This window comes from Hylobates moloch, unplaced genomic scaffold (genome assembly GCF_009828535.3).
Source record: "Hylobates moloch isolate HMO894 unplaced genomic scaffold, HMol_V3 SCAFFOLD_18, whole genome shotgun sequence".
NCBI lineage: Eukaryota > Metazoa > Chordata > Mammalia > Primates > Hylobatidae > Hylobates > Hylobates moloch.
The window spans coordinates 31,412,806-31,433,258 of record NW_026652293.1 but is presented as its reverse complement, the minus strand read 5'-3'; the positions used below and the strand labels follow the sequence as shown (position 1 = coordinate 31,433,258).

Genomic DNA, 20,453 nt, shown 5'->3' with positions numbered 1-20,453 from the left:
TTTCTCAGGTTGGCAGGAGCTTCTGGTAGAACTTTAGTGTGAAGATGAGGAAACTTACGAAATCTGTTACCACCCACAGAGTGAAACCATTATAGGGCTCTCGGTCACTTCTAGAACCAACTTTAACCTACAGTATGAGGATAAAGGCATAGAATCATATTGTTCTGAGCACTCAGAAGAGCTTCAGGGAGAGTCTATTGAGGATGATGAAAATATGATCCTTGTTGACATTTTATGATGAAGACACAGATCTGATCTCTAGAGAAGATTGCTCTGATCAACAGCACAATTGTTGGACATCTTTTTAGGACCGCACAGGATTTCAGGAGCATAAGTAGAACCATTTTGGGGAGGAGTCCTACTGTTACCCCACCTGTAGCAAGGAATTATTCTGGGCTGCCAACCTATGCATGCACAAATTGATTCACTCTGGAGACCAGCCATGTAAGGGGCCTGAAAGTGATAAAGGTTTCATCTGCACAGCGGATGTCTGGAGGCGCTTTTGTAATGTGCATGAGATGGAGTGCTCCAAAATGACTATGGAAAGTGTATTGTGAGATATCCCTAGTCCACGGTACACCAAAGCCAGCACAGTTCAGATGAACAAAACACAGGGAAGGAGGACTGCAAACCACACATCTGTCCTCTCTGCTGTAAGGGGTTTCACAAATCAAACCTGCTGTCAAGACTTAAGGTGGCCCCTCAGCAGAGCAAGCCATAAAAATGCCAAGAGTGTGGTGTGGCCTTTGTCCAGGTGGTAAGGTGAAAAAGATACCAATAAATGCACTCTAGAGTGCAGCCTTTCTACTGAGATGAGTGTGGGGGACTTTCACTCAGCTGGCATCCCTGCAACCCTATCAGCGGATTCATTCTGGAGAGAAAGCAGTCTCCCGTGCTTCCTCTGCTCATGCAGTCACTCAGCCAGGGACCTTGAGGAGGCATGATGGACTCATGAAGTGGAGGGACCCTAGTGGCTGAGCTGTCAAGTTTATCTCCACCTTTTGTTTTTATGTCTATTAAGATCTATTCAATAAAACAAGTTTTCTGTCACTAACTTACTCAGTTCAGGCTTCTCCTCCAGGCCCTGACCCTCATGAATGGCTTGAAATAAATCTAAGAATGCAGTTTTTCCCCCTCAGAAATGCTATGGTTATTTCTAGCAAGAATAAGATAGGTACTTACAGGTATAGATAATACTGTTATTAATGGCTGAAAATTAAATAAATTATTACAGTTGAGTTTATAGTTGATAAGCTATATACAAATATATATATTTGATAAATATATAAATTTTTATAGTTGATAAATTTTTATAGTTGATAACTCAACTGTAAAAATTATTTAATTCTCAAATAAATAAGCCTTATCATGGAGCCAAGCCATTTTCCTAATCTGGCGTTCTGCTTGGTTTCTTAAGGACTAGTCTTTATTGAAGTTATCCGTAATTGCAATCCCTGTGATGGCTGGCATGCAGTTCTGAACGTAAATGTAGCCTCTTTCCTCAAGTCCACTTGCAGTCTGGTTTATCTTTGTCATTAATTATTGTACTTTTCAAAAGAAAGTATTTATTTTTCTTAAAAGCTGTGACAATACTTATTTGGATGATTTTTCAAACTACATATACCATTTTATATATTGCAAGAGTAATCGTTACATTTGTAAGACAGAACATGACTGACTTCCTGTATCAGTAATACATTCATTTCAGTATTTGAAGAAATTTGTTTACCCCTTTGGAGTATAAGCTGTCTTAGTTACCCTGTTTGTTTTTCTCTTTTAAAAATTATCCAAAAGATAGTCTTTGATAGGGCTTACTTTGCAAGTCGGTGTTAGCCCTTTTGCTATTATAACTGACTTCAGTTCCTGGGTTTTGGTGCTGGAGACATATTTCGAAGTGGAATTCAAAAGAGAATCTTTATTTTAGGCCAGTTGATGGGCTTCAGGAGGCCTGTGACTCCTTGAAATTATAACACAAAACATCAGTAATGAGAGGTTTTTGATAGAGTCCACAGCATTTATTGGATTCTCAAGTAGCTTGTGATTCAAGAAAAGGTTCAGAAGCAGTTTCATCATGAAGATTTAGGAAACAGTTGCAGATCTAATTGGTTATAGCATTTTGGAAACTCTGGAGTGATTTTCAGACTCACTCACTCTAATTTCATCCTTATCCTTAGTTCTTTACTACTTTTCTCAGGACTGGTATATCAATACAAAAGCACCATCTTTAGTATACTTGTGATAAATGCTTTCCTTCACATTTGTAATTATACTGGCAGTAATCCTTTGTATGGTGTTTCATTTTCTGCAAAATGGGGATAATATTATAATATTGCCCTCAAAGCACTGTGTTTTAGGCTCTGGAGAACTAGGAATTTCTTCCCTTTCTAGGAAAGACCATACATTAATTTACTTATCTCTGAATTAAGAATTGAAATATACCAAGAAAGAGAGTGACCAAAAGGGATTCATACTTACAATTCCTTATCAGATGTGATACTGGTGTCCAGATATTTCTGCCCCCTTCTCAAAGGCTCCCTCTTCCTGGACCCTGGAGCTGTTAAGGCTCACTTGGCAATGGGACAGATTACACAAGGGTACCTATGCAACAACTGGGCCTCAACCAGCCTTAGTGGGTGGCCACTGGAGAGAATGTGGCAAGAGGAAGCAGACATGTTTCCAAACCTTCTGGCAATTTACTTAAGGCAGAAATCAGGGCTTGTGGTGACACTGAGTGACTAGTCTCTAACTCATTAGGAGAAAGTTGTTCTTTATATTATTGTTATCTATTGTGGCATTACAAGTTACCAACCAAAATTCAACACCTTAAAAAAAAACAAGCATTTATTATTTTACACAGTTTCCAAGGATCAGTAATTTGAGAGCCACTTAGCTGCACAGTTCTGGCTGTTGGTCTTTCATGAGGTTTCAATCAAGTAGTCAGCCAGGTCTCTAGTCAACTGAACTCTTGACTGGGGATAGAGGATCCACTTACAAGCTCACTGATGTGGCCGTTGGTGGAACACCCAGTTCCTCACCACAGGGTCTCTCTACAAAGCTACTCATGACATGGTGGTTGTCTTCTGCCAGAGCAAGTGAATGAGGGAAAAAGAGAGAGAAAGAGAAACAAAGTATCCTACGGAAGCCACAGTACTTTTTATGCCTAGCCTCCAAAGTCACACACCATCACTTCTGCTTTATTCTGTCCATTAGAACCAAGTCACTAAGTCCAGCCCACACTAAAAGGGAAGGAAACTAGGCTCCACTCTCGAAGGGAGATATGTCAAAGAATTTGTGAACACATTTTTAAAGCCACCACAGTGATGATGAAAAATAAAAATGTAAGCAGGCATAACTTCTAAACCAAAAGGCAAGAAATTTGCTACATATTCTCCTTGTTGCAGACAGGCAGCCTATTCTTAGAGAGGACACGTAGACCTTATTGACCTTTGCTTAACAATAACAGACAATAGCATGACCTATTAATCTTGATTGCATTCCTGGAAAGGAAAATTGTTGCAGATCCCGTGTGGGAATATTTTTCAAGGACCTTTCATAACAGATTATTGTAGGAATTAATTGAGATAATGAATGTAGTGGCCAATCCCTAAAAAGTGTTCACTAAATGGTAGCTATTTTTATCCTTTCACCAAGCCTTATTAACTCCACCCCCGAAATCTCTGGCATTCTTCTCATCTTACCTCTGTCCCCACTTGTCCTTGACTTCATCTGAACTACCACAAGAGATTCCCTGTATCCCTGTTTTTGGCCTCCTCCATGTATTCTTCGTTTTTAGCTAGAGGTGTTTTTCTTTAAATCTTAGTGATAACTTATATTTTATAGCAGTTCTATTCATTTGCTGAACCAATCTGCTGAGTTCCTGACACTCCTCAACAGTGAAACTCTGAACCAATTTGACTAAAAATTGTAGGGTGGGGGTGGTTAAGGAGAAAAATGAGGAGGAGAGAGAGAGATAAAAACATTATCTAGACAGTGGAAAAATTGTACTGGCATGGTTTAATGCAGAATGGAAAGACGGAAATTGATGTTAAAAATGAGCTTTCCTGTCAACTTAAACAGCTGCCCTCTTCTGGTTTTATGAAACATTGAGTCACTCCATCTTTGGCAATATGTTCATGGGTCATTGAGTTTGTAGTTCATATTCTAGTTCTCAGTCTAGCAATGACATCTGCTTGAGTGTTCTGGCAATTAAACTAATGCTTTACACAAAATTTTCTTCCAAGCAAGATTTTTTAAGCTCTAGTTGGAATTCCTGGGTGATCTATTGTGTTCATATCAGGTTAATATAGCTTTTCAATGTGCATGCATTTAGAGTATAGAGTGTGTAAATGTTGAGTGCCAAGATTAACTGCTGGTATATTTTTCTGTGTAAGGCACAGGCACAGAATGTTTCTTTAGCCAGTGATATGAAACAACAGTGGGCCTTCAAGGAAGTATTACTCCTTTAACTCCAATTTATTCCCCCGGCGAGGTTATTGACAGTTTCCAAAGCATTAATGATTAAGAGCTGCCAACCCAGACTCTACCAGATCCATTAAGTCATTCACAGGTCTTTGTTCCTGAGTCATGCCATGATTTTCGCTGTGCTGTGTTTCAATTTTTATCATCGTTTGAATTGAATTTATTGTCATCCACTTCAAAAATGCACATCAACAACTCCATTCCAAACAGAGGCAGTTGGCCCTGTGAACAGTCTCTGGAGCAAGCATGTCTAAATGTCACATCATTACTATGCCAGCCACTTTCTAGCTGTGGTATCTTTCTCCCTTGATTTCCTAATCTTAAAAAAATGGGGATAAGAATCACCATAAGTTTGCTTTAAAAAATAGTTAACATATATAAAACATTTAGAACAGTTCCTGGCACAAACTGAACACAATGTAAGTGTTGGCTATTATCATTATGGTCTAAAGAATACTAGTCATGGGCACTATAGACTGGTGAACCCATCCGGGGAATATTTATTAAGTGGAAACTTATAAATGAACATTTTTACTGGGAATATTCAAATTAATTTTGGCCACCTGTACTGTGGAAACAGCATTAACCCAGAGAGAAGCTTTAAATTCTTTTTGTCACGAAGAAGGCTCTGCCCCTATTTCATTTTATTTATTTATTTTGAGAAAGCATCTCACTCTGTCACTCAGGCTGAACTGCAGTGGCATGATCACAGCTCACTGAGGCCACCACCTCTTAGGCTCAAGTAATCCTCTTGCCTCAGCTTCCCCAGTAGCTGGGACTATGTGTGTGTGCCACCATGCCTAGCTCATTTTTTTTGTTGTTGTTTTTTGAGATGGAGTTTCACTCTTGTCACCCTGGCTGGAGTGCAATGGTGCGATCTCGGCTCACTGCAACCTCCGCCTCCTGGGTTCAAGCGATTCTCCTGCCTCAGCCTCCTGAGTAGCTGAGATTACAGGTGCCTGCCACCATGCTCAGCTAATTTTTATAATTTTAGTAGAGATGGGGTTTTACCATGTTGGCCAGGCTGGTCTTGAATTCCTGACCTCAGGTGATTCGCCTGCCTCAGCCTCCCAAAGTGCTGGGATTATAGGCATGAGCCACCACACCTGGCCAACCTGGCTCATTTTTAAATTTTTTTTAAAGGGATGAGGGTGTCACTATGTTGCCCAGGCTGGTCTCAAACTCCTGGGATCAAGCAATCCTCCCACCTCGGCCTCCCAAAGTGCTGGGATTACAGGAATGAGCCACCACACCTGGCTTTACCCTGGTTTTTAATTACATAATAGAGAAATAAGATTGTCTGCTGTGATGTACAGTAGGTTAACAGAAAACCAGAAAGTAGCTCGGCATAATTTGGGGCACAAATGCAAGACAGAATAACCTGTCTTCAAGCATTGATTCTTCTCCAAAGATGTGAATCAACTACCCCCACTTTGAATGGACAGACTCTACTGGGCAGAATTTGTTCCAAGCCACCTCACAGCTGGTTGGCTTCTCTTTTGTCCACTCCATGTACTGTTGCCTTCTACTTGTGTACCACTGTCTGGTCCAGTGATCTGTGACTACTGGTTCCACTGGGATTCCTTTCTTCTCTAATACCTACTCAGCATGACCCTTGCAGTTGATGTGAGAAAAGACTGGTTGGGACAATTTTCCTTAAAGTCTGAGTTGTTTTGTGATAGGCCTGAAGGACTACTGAACTTCTCTTGGACCTATTCAGTACATTCTACCCCTTATATTCCAGAAACATAGTATACAGCACCAAAGATACCCAGCACAAGCAAATCCAGCGTTTCTGCCTATTAACAAGTACGCTCACTCCTTCTCCAAAGCTATGCTCATGTGGAAGCCATACCTAGATATCACACTGCAGACCTTTATCAGTATTCAAGGTTAGGGTTCAGCAAGTTATATGGTTAACAAACAGCCCAGGTGACTCCTATGCAACCAGGCTTTGGCGAACAACTCCATAAAATTTATAAAGCAAAACCAAATTTTTTAATTTGTAAAACTATACTAATGACCATCTTCAAGAAAGGATACAATGAAAAGGAGTAATCCTCCAGTCTTCAAATATTTTATTGATTATCTAGAAAAAAAAAGTTAGCTTTTGCTCTCTTCATAGTCACAAGCTCATCTTGTGACTTTTCTACCAATTTAAAGCTCTTGCATTCAGCCAAAGTTTCCGTCATATAGTAGGATCACTCTTTTACCTACTACTATCACTTCTATTTTGCCAATGCAGATGCAGAAGCTGAAGCCCAAGGTCACATCAACAGTAAAAGATGGGGATGGACCCTTTTATTAAGGTTACCTTGGTCAAACAAGACACAAGACTATCTAGCTATCTAGCTATCTAGCTCTCTCTTACTTCTCTTTGGCGCCCCCACGTGTCATGAGAATGCTATTTAGAGGTCACACCCTAGGTCCAAATCAGGTGGAAACCAAGAGAAATTCAGATTTCGCATTCTTTGGTGGCAATTTTAGGAATATACTAAAGGTACTCCCCCAAAAAGGGCACTATACCTTCTTATGGAATATCTTATTTAACTTCAGTAAGATGAGAAGTGCCGTTTGCCTACGTGCACCAAGGACATCTGTGGAGTCATAGATTCCTCACAGTTGAGGTTCAGCTAAGAACTACTGACTTTATACAGATCACTATATGCATCAATACACTTTGAAGAATGGCTGTTAGTAATGCAAACTTTGAAATAACCTCATTAGATAACTGTGAGTCACGTAGGCTTCCATACCTGGTTTTAATGATTTTGAAATGCAGACAAGTCAATGGCACTTGGGCAAAGGGTGTTTTATTCACTTCAAGTCAAGGCTAATGATTCAGACAAATTTAAATGAACCCAAAAGGTTTCATGAACCATGGTCAAGGCTTTGTGGAGAAGTTATATATGTCTCTCTGTAAATGGGCCAATTGCTTTGTAAATATCACATATGACTTAAGCCCTCAGAGTGCAAACAGGAAAAGAGGCAGCCAGAGAGAAGGCACATATGAATTTATATGAATTTTGTGGGTTAGACTCGGGTTAGATCTACTTACTAAATTCCACTATAAAGAGGAATGGGCTTCTTTTTCAGATGCTAAGGCTGTCCTGAACTTCTAGAATAACTGGAATATGACATAAACCACCTTCTCTAAGATAAAGGCCTTCTCCACTTCAAAGCCAAGACTCATAAAGATATATCCTAAGGGTAGAGCCATTTCTGCAGTCAAGTGAAATGATGGGATGTTGAACTGGGTTTGAGTCCCTCCAAAAGGCGTTGCTTTGGGGGAGTTCATCATAGGGACCACTTCTGGGGATTCCTTTATTTACATAAAAACCAAAAAGCATCTTTCTCTAAAGAGGACCAGCCCCTCATGCCTTCTTTTCAGTATTTGCATATGGCTTTGAGGGTAGGACAGGTTAGTCTTTCCCCACCTTATCCCTGGAGCCCTGCCCAGTGCCCAGCATGTAATTCTAGAAGCAGTTTCTGATTGATTCAGGTTCCCCAACCCAAGGAACTCAACGTTTGATCAGCTCCCACTACTTTGTCTTTCCCTTTTCCAATTGCTTATGACCTCGGACACTCAGAACCCCTGATGTGAAACCACCCACCTGGGTGCTCTCTCGGTGGTGACTTTCTGTTCAAGGGATCAAATAAATAATCAAATGGACCACTCATGACCCGCGACCCACTGGGAGGCGAGGCTGACCAGTGAGGCTGGCAATACCATGTGAGTGGGTCCACCTGGGAAGGTTCCAAGTAGTGAGGTCGATGATGCTGTCTTCACTCGTCAGAGGAGGAAGGGATGGGCTCCTTCTTGCAGGTGCCGTGCTTGGCTCGGTGTCGTTGGAGGTGATTGGACCGGGTGAAGGCCTGGCCGCAGTCCTCACACTGGTAGGGCCTCTCTCCGTTGTGCATTCGTATGTGCTGGGCCAACTCAGAGGCAATGCGGAATGCCCTGCCGCACTCGGCACAGAGGAATCCCTTCTCCCCGGAGTGGATCTGTTGGTGCCGCTTCAGGGTCGAAGAGCGGGCAAAGGCCTGGCCACACTGCGTGCAAGGAAAGGGCCTCTCGCCAGTGTGGATGCGCTGGTGGCGCACGAGGCGCGAGGGCTGCGCAAAGGCCACGCCGCAGTCAACGCACTTGAAAGGCCTCTGGCCGGTGTGCAGCGTCTGGTGCTCAGACAGGTTGGAGGACTTGGTGAAGCACTTGCCGCAGGTGGGGCAGGGGAAGGGCCGCTCGCCTGAGTGCACGCGCTGGTGCTCCACCATGCGGCTGGCCACAGCAAACTCCCGGTCGCAGGCGGGGCAGCGGAAGGGCTTGGCGCCCAGGTGCGTGCGCTGGTGGCGCAGCAGCGACAGCGGCTTGTTGAAGGTCAGGCCGCACTCGGAGCACGGAAAGGGCTTATTGTTGCTGTGCATGTTGCGCTGGTGTTTGCGCAGGTCCGACGAGCGCACGAAGGCCTTCCCGCAGTCTGGACACGGGTAGGGTTTCTCGCCTGTGTGGGTGCGGATGTGCTTCCGGTGGTCGGAGGACCAGGTGTAGGCCTTGTCGCAGAAGGAGCACTGGTAGGGCCGCTCGCCCGTGTGCAGGCGCCTGTGCTGCTGGAGTGTGCCGCGGTGGGAGTAGGCCTTCCCGCATAGCTCGCACGCGTAGCGCTTGGCGGCGCCGCCGCACGTCTCCGCGGGGCTCAGTGGCTTGCTGGGCTTCTGAAAGGCCCGCCCGCCCCGCAGGCACCTGTAGGGACGCGCCTCAGCCTCTCCGCCCTCGCGCCCGCCCGCCTGGTTCTGTACTTTCCTGCTGATTCGCGCTTTTGCCAGGACCGCGGCAGCCAGGCTGGCTGGGATGGCCGACGCCTGGGCTGGTGTATGTGTCTGTCGCGTGGGGAGGTCCCAGTTGCTCCCCGGCCTGGGGAAACACAACAGAGAAGAGTTCTCTGCGGACGTGTCTACACTTTTGTGCGCACAGAGATACTTTCCATTGCTGGGGAAGCTGGATGGGACATCCAAGACTGCGTCCTGGTTTGCCCTCGAGTCTCCATCATCACCCGCAGGTAGTCGGTCCCCAAGAGGTTGCATCTGACCTAACAACTTGTGTGCGAGACCACTGGGAAGGGTACCCAGAGCTCTGCTTGCTCCCGGGGAACCCTGGGTCTCCTTGATCTTTGTCACATCTCTGCTCCAGCTGACTTTCCCGGACATTTCCACTGGTTTCTGCCCCATGCCCCCAGCACTGGAGGAGTCAGAGAATTTCTCTTCCTCTTTGCCCAGTGGAGGGGGCCATGGCAAGTCAGGATTGTCGTGTGTTACTGGGGAGCTGCCCCTTGGACAGGCCCCCGGGTCAGCAGTGCCCTCTTTTTCGGCCTCCCCAACATCTTCATCGTCACTCTCTAAGTTCATGCTCAGCATCTTGGTGTCATGAGCCTCTTCAGTCAAGCTGCTGAGAGGAGACGCCTCTCCCCACCTGTCCTGGGAGTCCACTTGTGCCATAATGTTCAGGCGCTTCTATTGCCTGCTCCTCTGAGGAGGAATATCCTGCTTGGCTCAGGATACCTGCAAAAAGAAAAGTACGAAGAGAAAATCACAAAGAATGTACTTAATCACTTTCATGAGCAGAGGGACTGAGGTTCCCACTACAGCTCTGTTTCCAACTGGTCTCCATGCCAGGCATATTGTTGAGCCTCACTGAGGACAGAGGCCTGGCTCTGCTGAAAATTCCAGTCATCCTATTTCCTCTGGAGATCCCACTTGCTATAAGCCCCAGGAGACCATGCTGTCAGGAATAGCCAGGGTGGGGCATTTGCTGGGTGCCAGCTGTGCCTTGTCCTGTCTAGGGTGCTCATCCCCAACCACTAACCAAATGTGTCCTTTGTCAGCATGGGGGACAACTCGATGAGATGGTAGGAAGCAAGCTCTGGTCCTCCTAAGACACTCTTACAGTGTCCCCCACTCAGGAAGCTGGAAACCAGGCTGGCTCTTGCTGTCCCTGCCAGGAATGGAAGTCTGCCATCCCATGATGGTGTCAGCTAGGGTTACCTCTCAGGCCCTGGGCTGTGTAGGCCACCTCTTCGAAAGATAAGGAGCAGCCGTTGGGAGAATGAGGGTGAGTCAGGAAGGCACCAGTTGCCCCTCACTGATTAAGCGGGGCTTCTCAGGCCCTTGTAACTTCTGAGGAACTCCTGCCAGGAAGGCTACCCATAAGCACACAGGGGGCAGAGGATGCCCACTGAGAGCTTGACCTGTCTTTGAAATTTTGCTTCATCGTAAACATTCAGGAGAGTTTACATTTTATGTCGCATTTTTGTTTGTTTTCGTTTTTAATTGAGTCGGAGTCTTGCTCTGTCACCCAGGCTGGAGTGCAGTGGCGCAATCTTGGCTCACTGCAACCTCTGCCTCCCGGTTCAAGTGATTCTCTGCCTCAGCCTCTTGAGTAGCTGGGATTACAGGTGCCCACTACCATGCCCGGCTAATTTTTGTATTTTTAGTAGAGGCAGGGTTTCACCATCTTGGCCAGGCTGATCTTGAACTCCTGACCTTGTGATCCACCTGCCTCGGCCTCCCAAAGTGCTGGGATTACAGGCGTGAGCCACTGTGCCTGGCCAGTCGCGTTTGTTTTATAGAAAATAGTATTAAAGTTACCTGGGTTTAAATGTTTAATCTTCCCCCAAGTGTGCCATATTGATCCCCTGGCATACCACAGATGTCCACTGGGGTACACATCTCCTGACTCAAGAAGCCAGATGTAGGATTTTAAACATAAGGCATGAGACATGAGAGCCATTTGGGTTTTATTTTCAAACTTATTTTATTTTAGCTTGAAGACATGGAGAAAGCCTGCTGGAGCATTGGTTAACAAGGATTGGATGAGTGACAGATTTTAAAGGAGTTACTAGAGAGGCAGGGTACTGAGGGCCTCTCCAGGGGGACAACTGTTGACCAGAGGGCTAAATCTGCTTTAGTTTGGAGAGAAACTTCTGAGAATCCAAGAGGGGGTATTAAAACTCTCATTTTTCTGGGCACATGTTATGAGCTAGGCACTATGTTGAGTGCTTCACAAACATAATTTCATTTATTCCTCTCAGCAAACTTTAAGATAGATGCTATTGGGAGGCCGAGGCGGATGGATGATGAGGTCAAGAGATTGAGACTATCCTGGCTAACACGGTGAAACCCCGTCTCTACTAAAAATACAAAAAAATTAGCTGGGCATGGTGGCGGAGCTTGCAGTGAGCTGAGATCGCGCCACTGCACTCCAGCCTGGGTGACAGAGCAAGACTCCATCTCAAAAAAAAAAAAAAAAAGATAGATGCTATTATTATTATATTATTCTTTCAATTTTACAGACCAGGAAACTCAGCTTTATTGAGGTTACTTACCTGCCCAAGGCCACACAGCTCATAGACAGCAGCAGTGGGGTTTCTCTCTAATTTTAAGGCCATTAAGCCCCAAATGGTCCTGCCTCCCAGCTGTGGCCTTCAGACTGAAGCCTGCTCTGGGGCTGCGCTCTGCCCAAGAGCAGCTGCAGCATCCTGGGGTAAAGAGCCGTGGCTTTCTGCAGGCATCAAAGCCCCTTGTGTTTTCTGGGCCAAGGAACCTTGGCTACAGGGCCTCGCTGCGCTGGGCTCCTCCCTGCTCTCATTGACCCAGATTGCCCTCCGCCAAAGAGAGAGGCCAGTGGCTGCCCATCAGAGCCAGAACCCATGTTGCAGAGGCCACTGCCTGGGGTGCTCAAGAGCATTAGTCACTGAGTATTTACCTTCTGAAAGCTCCTTCTCTCTACCTCTGCCCACCTTTCACTGCCATCTCAGACTGGATAAAAGGAGTGATCTTTGTATTTGGCTGGTCCAGTTACCCTGTCCCCATCTCATTAAACTGTTCTTCCCTGGTTTCTGCCTAATCATGAGCCCAGTTACCCTGTGTGTATGAAGAGGGAGCAGTATGGAGGAATCCTCACTTTCTACTCTGGATACAGAAGCCATGGATGGAGGGAGGACACATTGCAGTTGTGACTGGAATTCAGCATCTCATGTCTCTTTGTGCCCTAAAGCCCAGGGACCACTCCTCTTCTCTCACTGCTTCCCTCACTCATCACGTGGCAGAGGATAGCTGGCATGCCTTTTGACAGAAGCCCAGGTCTGACATATTTTCAGCATAGTGGATCTTAGGGAGTGAATGTGTAGTTCATAGAGGGGACATACCACTAGCCAACCTCATAGAACTTAGACCAGCAGGCTTGATCCAGGGCTGTGGGTCCCCCAGCAGGGACAGCAAAGGGATGCTGGATTTGTATGAAACACATGTCTTAGGTCTCTTTCCCTCTTTACGACAGCATACTGCCTGTTTCTGTGGCACTGTTCACAGATCACTGACTTTACCCACTCCCCACCCCACCTCCAGCACAAATACCCCATTTTCCACAGTCTGTGTGTCATTCTTTTCCTCTGGGCCACAGGGGAGCCTCCTTAGGGTGGCACACAGCCCTCCACTAGCTAACCAATCTCCTCTCCAGAGCCTGTCAGGAGACTCTGTTTTCAGATGAGGTATCCCTCCTCCATCTGAAGCCATATTCCCAGTGAATATGTCCTGATTTCTTCCTCCTGTCACTGCCACAGGCATGCTCTCGACCACCAGGAAGACCTGGAGGCAGACAGGGGCACAGGGAGGGATTTTCTGGCAAAGTCTGCACAAATATACCTGGTTTGAAAAAGGAACACTGATGCTATGGTGTGGCGGGCCCATCTGCTCCCCAGATGTGCTAGTTCCCAGAGGCTGTCAGAGCAGTCCTTTGCTGAAACTTCCTCTGCACTTGCCAGCCAGGAGTAGACCAAATGCAGCCTTTGACTCCCCAACCTCATACATCCATCAACACTCTGCAGAAGCCTACCCTAAGGGCTTGTTGCAACCCCAGCCCATACCCCTCTTCTTTCCTTCATTCTTTCCTGGTTGTACTGAAGTCCATCCTAGGCAGCCGCCTCCTACTTTCTCCTCTGCTCACTGCCTTCAGGCCTTGCTCTCTACTCCTGGCTCACACACAGACAGTTGCTTACCTGGGAAATGCAGACAGCAGTGTGGGGCCCCTGCCCTGGCTTCTGTGACACGTGGGCTCTCAGCAACAGGAACCAGAGTTAGGTACAAATCAGCAGAGATGGTGTCTCTGTCTCTCACGCTTTGTGTCCAGTCCAGCAGCTGCAGAGAGAGCCTCTGGAGGTGGGGCCAGTGTAATACACTCAACCTTCCTGCCTGCATCCAGAGAGCAGCCTGGGAAATAGAGTGGGGCTGCCCTCTCTCACTGCCTGAACCGATCCTCTGACTCCCTCTGCTCCCGCCTCCCCTCCCTGCCAAAGCCAGCCTTCCTCCTTCCCTCCTCTCAGTCTTCCTGCAGGTGGCCCCATGCCTCTTGTTCACTTTCACTCCTTCCTTCCACAGAGCAGCCCATCCTTCACTTTAGCCCTGGTATGCCCACGGGCCACATGTCACTTGTGAGCTTCCTGGGTAGCGTGCTTTTTCCCCTCCTGGAAGGCAGAACATAGTATTTGGCCTATATGCCCACCTCCCTATTCTAGTACCCACCTTTTGCAGGACTGTGAGTTGCAGAACTGTGAGGGGTTGGGATTCCCAGAATTCTTTGTAGCAGCCCATTCATTGGCTCAAAGATGCCCACAGCCTTTTAACTGGGAGTAGGGGTGCAGGGAGATGGTTTTCTGTCTTATGCATACAGATGCCAGGCCTGTCTGGGGTCTCTTTCCACTTTCAGCATTGGTTCCCATGCAGGTTCATTCTGAAGAGAAGGATTGGCCCAAGGTAGAAGACTCAGTACATTCAGAATTTTTACCCACTCAAGTCTAATGTGCATTTATTAGGATGAACATTCAGGGCATTAAAATAGGTGATGGAAGTGTGGTTCCTGTGACGTCACTAGGTGGTCAAAAAGTATACTGATTGACAGCAGGGTCTGGGTCTGGGTTGGAATCTTACTGCTTAGTAGCTGTGTGATCTTGGGCAAGTTATTTAACCTCTGTGTGCCTTAGTGTCTCATCTGCAAAACAGGGACCAGGATACTATTGCCATCATGGAAGTTTGGGGAGGATTAAATGAGATAATGCATGTGAGGAGCTTAGTTCGGTGTCTGGAACACAGCAAGTACCCAAAAACGTTAGCTGCTTTCATTGTTATTATTAATGATTTTTAAAAATTTTATTTTAAGTTCCAGGATACATGTGCAGGATATGCAGGTCTGTTACATAGGTAAACATGTGCCATGCTGGTTTGCTGCACCTATCAACCCTCCTTCACCTAGGTATTAAGCCCGGCATGCATTAGCTATTTTTCCTGATGCTCTCTCCACCCCATACTCCCCCAACTGGCCCCAATATGTGTTGTTCCCCTCCCTGTGTCCGTGTGTTCTCATTGTTCAGCTCCCATTTATAAGTGAGGACATGCGGTGTTTGGTTTTCTGTTCCTTTGCCAGTTTGCTGAGGATAATGGCCTCCAGCTCCATCCCTGTCCCTGCAAAGGATGTGATCCTGTTCTTTTTTATGGCTGCGTGGTATTCCGTGGTGTATATATACCACATTGTCTTTATCCAGTCTATCATTGATGGGCATTTGGGTTGATTCCAAGTCTGCTATTGTGAATAGTGCAGCACTGAACATATCCATGCATGTATCTTTATAATAGAATGATTTATATTCCTTTGGGTATATTCCCAGTAATGGGATTGTGGATCAAATGATATTTCTGGTTCTAAATCTTTGAGGAATCACTATACTGTCTTCTACAATGGTTGAACTAATTTACATTCCCACCAACAGTGTAAAAATGTTCCTATTTCTTCACAACCTTGCTAGCATCTGTTGTTTCTTGACTTTTTGATAATCACCATTCTGACTGGCATGAGATGGTATCTCATTGTGGTTTTGATTTGCATTTCTCTAATGATCAGTAATGTTGAGCTTTTTTTTCATATGTTTGTTGGCTGCATGTATGTCTTCTTTTGAGAAGTGTCTATTCACATTCTTTGCCCACTTTTTAATGGGGTTGTTTGTGGGGGGTTTTGTAAATTTGCTTAAGTTCTTTGTAGATTCTGGATATTAGACCTTTGTCAGATGGATAGATTGAAAACATTTTCTCCCATTCTATAGGTTGTCTGTTCACTCTGATGATAGTTTCTTTGGCTGTGCAGAAGCTCATTAGTTTAATTCAATCCCATTTGTCAATTTTTGCTTTTGTTACAATTGCTTTTGGCGATTTCATAAAATCTTTCGCTATGCCTATGTCCTGAATGTTATTGCCTAGATTTTCTTCTAGGGTTTTTATAGTTTTGGGTTTTACGTTTAAGTCTTTAATTCATCTAGTGTTAATTTTTGTGTAAGGTGTAAGGAACGGGTCCAGTTTCAATTTTCTGCATATGGCCAGCCAGTTCTCCTAGCACCATTTATTAAATAGGGAATCCTTTCCCCGTTGCTTGTTTTTGTCAGGTTTTTGGAAGATCAGATGGTTGTAGATGTGTGGTTTTATTTCTAAGTTCTCTTTCTGTTCCATTTGTCTATGTGCCTGTTTTTGTACCAGACCATGCTGTTTTGGTTACTGTAGCCTTGTAGTATAGTTTGAAGTTGGGTAGCATGATGCCTCTAGCTTTGTTATTTTTGCTTAGGATTATCTTGGCTCTATAAGCTCTTGTTTGGTTCTGTATGAATTTTAAAATAGTTTTTTCCTAATTCTGTGAAGAATGTCAGTGATAGTTTAATGGGAATAGCATTGAATCTATAAATTGCTTTGGGCAGTATGGCCATTTTCACAATATTGGTTCTTCCTATTCATTATTGATGATTTTGTTGTTTTTAGGGAAGACATCATTCCAGGGCTTCTTTTATATCCCTGGGGCCCTGTTGAAGCTGCAACTCTTCTGAACAGCAATTTTCAGAATGTGATCTAGAAAAGCAGGTTTCACTATCCCCTTGGTGTTTTTAAGGCATGGTTTCAGAGGAAAGAGGCAGGCAGCAGGGACATACCTCTAGGTCTCTGAGTCTGAATATCTAGAATAGGGTTCAAATTCTGAAGTCCATGGAGCCTCTGAAATAAAGTGCAGAATGTGGCAGATATGTGGATATGTGCTGTTCTGACAAGAGGATCCTTGGTAGCCATCCATTTCTTGAAGGGGCCATGATCCAAAAAATGTTGAGAACCATTGGCATTTGGGGAGGGCACGGGATGGGGAGAGTAGGTGAACACTTAAAATAGCTCCCATAGCCACATTATCAGTTGGTGCTGCCACTAGCCCGCATCCCAACATCGTTGCTCAAAATATCCCAAGTGTCCATATGGTACAGGCTTTGAGCTTCAGGTATCTTTGGCAAGAAAGTACCTAATTCTTCACTGATTGTGAAGGAGCCTGTGGAGATGAAAGTTGGAGCTGGGATGAGTGTGTGTCTGTGTGTACCTCCCATTCCCAGCCTCACAGCAATGGTACATTTATTGAGCAGTTACTAGTGCTAACACTATGCTAGCATGCCACACACAATGCCCCAATTAATCTTCATCACATTCTAATGAAACAGCTACTACCAGTGTTACCCGCATTTACAGATGGAGGATACAGAGCCATAGGCAGCTTAAGGGCCACAGCCACACAGTTCCTACATAGTGGAGCTGCAATTTGAGCCAAGGTATCAGAGTCTGCACTCTTAACCACTACCACGTTAGATTCCCAAACACTGTCCCTCAGAGCCTGCATGCTTGGCCTTTGCTTGACTCTACCCTTATTTCCTCCTGGAAACTCTTAGTCCCTCCTCCCCAAGGCTATGGGACCTGTGTATCTGTGGTCACTACAGTCATTCCCCCAGAAGGCATTCTTCTCCCTCAGCCTTGCTGCCCAGAGAGATGGTTCCCACTAAGTGCCTGCACAGTCTCATCACCTATTCCTCATCCAGCCTGGACAGCCTGTTTTCCATCATGCTCTATTTCTAGACACCATAACAACTGAGTAATTATCAGACACCTCGGGACTTCCACGTTAAATTGCCCATGTGAGTCCTCCTTGGTTTTCAAGACACACTGGTGCTGCCACGTCACTGGTACGGGATAGGCCACCTAGTGGTGAATGGGACCAGGACTGGCCTGGAGGCTACATCAAGAGACAAGGTGTACACAAGCCCCTTATCTCCCTGAGTCACCTACCCTGATACATCCTCCAAGCCATCTTAAGAACGCTGTTTTGAAGTGCACATCACGTGCCTTTATCTATGTGAGACTTCACTATCCTAATGAGTGGCACATAGCGGGTGCAGATCAGGCCTCAGATCTGAATCCCAGGTCTTGCCTATCCCACTGGTCAACCTATTGCTCAGACTCCAAGGGACAAGAATCCCTTTTGTTTCCTGGGTGTGTTTCCCTTTTGACAGCACAAGCACATTTACTGTCTCATTTAATCTTTCCAACACTCACTATAAGGACCACCAGACATGGAGAGTCGAAGGCTCTTTCCCTAAGGCCACATCCTTTTCCTGCTTTTAGGAACTTTTGAAATCTGTGTCATTCTGCCCAGTTCCTTAGGCATGGAAACAAAAGAGGTGTTCTTTTATGTATTTGTTATTATTTGCAAGTCTGCCTCTAAAATCTGGCAATTCCTCTGAGCTGCTGACTGGCAGTAGTGAAAACAAAGGTCTGCCTGCTTGTCTGGGAAGAGGAAAAAGGAGAGACTGAGGGAGGAGCACAAGGCATCTGGGAGAGAGAAGGGCATTTGGTGGGCATGGTGCAGGAGCTCATTTGTGCCTATCCATGACAGGGACTGGATGTGTGGAGTGGGGTGACATGGTGGAACATGAGCCACACTGGCAATGGTTGGTGAGGTATACCATCTAATCTTCTTCTTGCCCCAGCCCTTCATCATCCTTGAGGAGGAGTGATAGAGGCAGTTAAGTGGCCAATACATGGTGGAGACTTTAAATATTGTTTTTCATGCAGGCATCAAACTTTGTTGAGTATGAATACACATGCAGAAGGCAGAATTGGACAGGAACACAGTACACAATCTTAAGTCAGAAAGGCCTGGCTTTAAATCCCATTTCTGTTTGTTTGATGATCTTGGTCCATTTACTTAACTTCTTTGAGCCTCATGCTTCTCACCCATAAAATGGGAATAAGAATAATTTCCTGATAGGGTTGTGAAATAACCTGAAACCACATTTTAAAAGCATTTGGTCTAGTGTTAGCTGTATAGTCATTTTTCAATAAATTATAACTCTTATTATTTTTATCCTAGAGCTATTGGAAGCTTGCTGATATCTTTACTCCATCCGTGTTCTTCCAGAATGCTAGCCCTTAATTACTCTGCTTCCAGAAGGGTGCCATTCTCTGATTCTTGTCTCCTAGCCCCCAACATTCCCATTGAGAGACTGACCAAGCAGGCTTTTTTGAGGCCAGTAACGTTCCTAGAGCAGTGATGTCATAAACCTGGGTCTGTCATTGCGTGCTACACTTGGCACATGTGGCAATCAATGACAGAGTGGAAGGTTTGTGCTCTGGATGGGATGACATTATAAGGCAATGACGTCACATGTCAGTACTTCCTGGCACCCCCTGCAGAACAGTGCCAGGTAGAATGCCTTCTCTTCACTAACTCAACACCACCTGCCCCAGTGAAGACTGCACAGTGTACTGATGGAGCATACAGGCTCTGACATCAGGCTACTTGGGTAAATCCTATTTCTATACCCTGCATGACTGTGAGCAAGTTGCTTAACCTTTCTGTGCCCCAGTTTCTTTATCCGTAATGGCTAATAATGATATTTAATATCTAGCTTATAGAGTTGTTGTGGGGTTGAAATGAGATGATGTGCTTTGCAGAGTACAAGGGATGGACAAGTGCCCAATCAGTATTAGCTAACAATATAATATGGGGTAGGAAGGCACCTCTACCTCCTGTCTAAACAGCAGAGAACCCACCTCTGGTCTCCACTGGAACCTTTTCCTCAAACTTTCTGAAGCCCTTACTCTGTGGATGAGCTATAACCAGGTCCTACTGAGGCAGTGGTCTCTGGAGCCATTTCTGGAGCTCACCAGAAGACCAGCCCTTTCCAAGCTTCTCAAGACCTACATTGTACTATAGTGGCCCTGCCAGATGACCCCAGAAGCCCCTGGCCCAGGCCGAGGGAAGATAAGCTGCAAGCAGTGGGATGGGCTTCACTGCAAGCAGTTGGATGGGTTCATGGAACCCTCAGGGTACAAGAGGCTGAAGATTCAAATTGTCTACTGGCATAGCAACATATTATCTTGGCCCACACTGACTACCACATCTTTCAAGGTCACAGAGACTTCAGGCCTCCACTCCTCCACATTCCACCTCAGCCTTGGGACCTTGTAGAAAACTGAGGAAGAACACCACAAATGAGACTTCTGGGAATCTTCTATACCTTAGGTTTCCCTTCTGACTTTGCTGGTCCTTCTGGGCTCAGGGGTGAAAGGTCTGGGGAAGTTAGAAGGGAAGATACTGCTTATCTTTGCTTAATAAACACACTGAAAAAGAACCCTCTGATCTCTTGTATCAGTGGGAATCCCTTCAACTGAGGCTTACCAGAGCCCAGGGGCATGATGAAGCTGTTGGAAATTTAAAAACAAAGGCATCGACCTCAGTATTTTTAATGAAGGGATCTAAGAAATTGTCTAGTGCAGCCCCTCTGTTTTACTGGTGTTGACATTGAAATATTCATTTATTTGTTCCATCATTCATTTACTCACCAAACATTTGTTGAGCTTTACTATGTCAGTGTTTTTCAAACTGCAGGACACAATCTGTCAATATGACAGGGAATCACTTTAATGAGCCACAACCAACATTCTTTTTTAGAATAGAACAGAAGACAGTAGAATATATCAAAGTGTCTCACACATAAAAGTATCGTTTCATGTCATTTTTGTTTTAGGTTTATATATATAGTCTGGGGGTATATGGTGAAGACTGTATCTCATACTCT

At 45.3% G+C, this 20,453-nt stretch overlaps 1 protein-coding gene across 1 annotated transcript; it reads right to left on the bottom strand.

Moving 5' to 3' along the window:
• Positions 1–6,542: 6,542 nt before the first annotated feature.
• On the bottom strand, positions 6,543–13,676 carry ZNF648 (zinc finger protein 648). The gene is made up of 2 exons (XM_032137091.1): positions 13,530–13,676; positions 6,543–10,035 (listed from the first exon to the last, which is right to left on the bottom strand). The coding sequence occupies exon 2, from the start codon at positions 9,970–9,972 to the stop codon at positions 8,266–8,268; it is 1,707 nt and encodes a 568-aa protein (XP_031992982.1). The 5' UTR covers positions 9,973–10,035; positions 13,530–13,676; the 3' UTR covers positions 6,543–8,265.
• Positions 13,677–20,453: the final 6,777 nt, after the last annotated feature.

Excerpts from the sequence above, each read along its gene's own strand:
- ZNF648 (XM_032137091.1), bottom strand. The coding sequence starts at position 9,972 with ATGGCACAAGTGGACTCCCAGGACAGGTGGGGAGAGGCGTCTCCTCTC.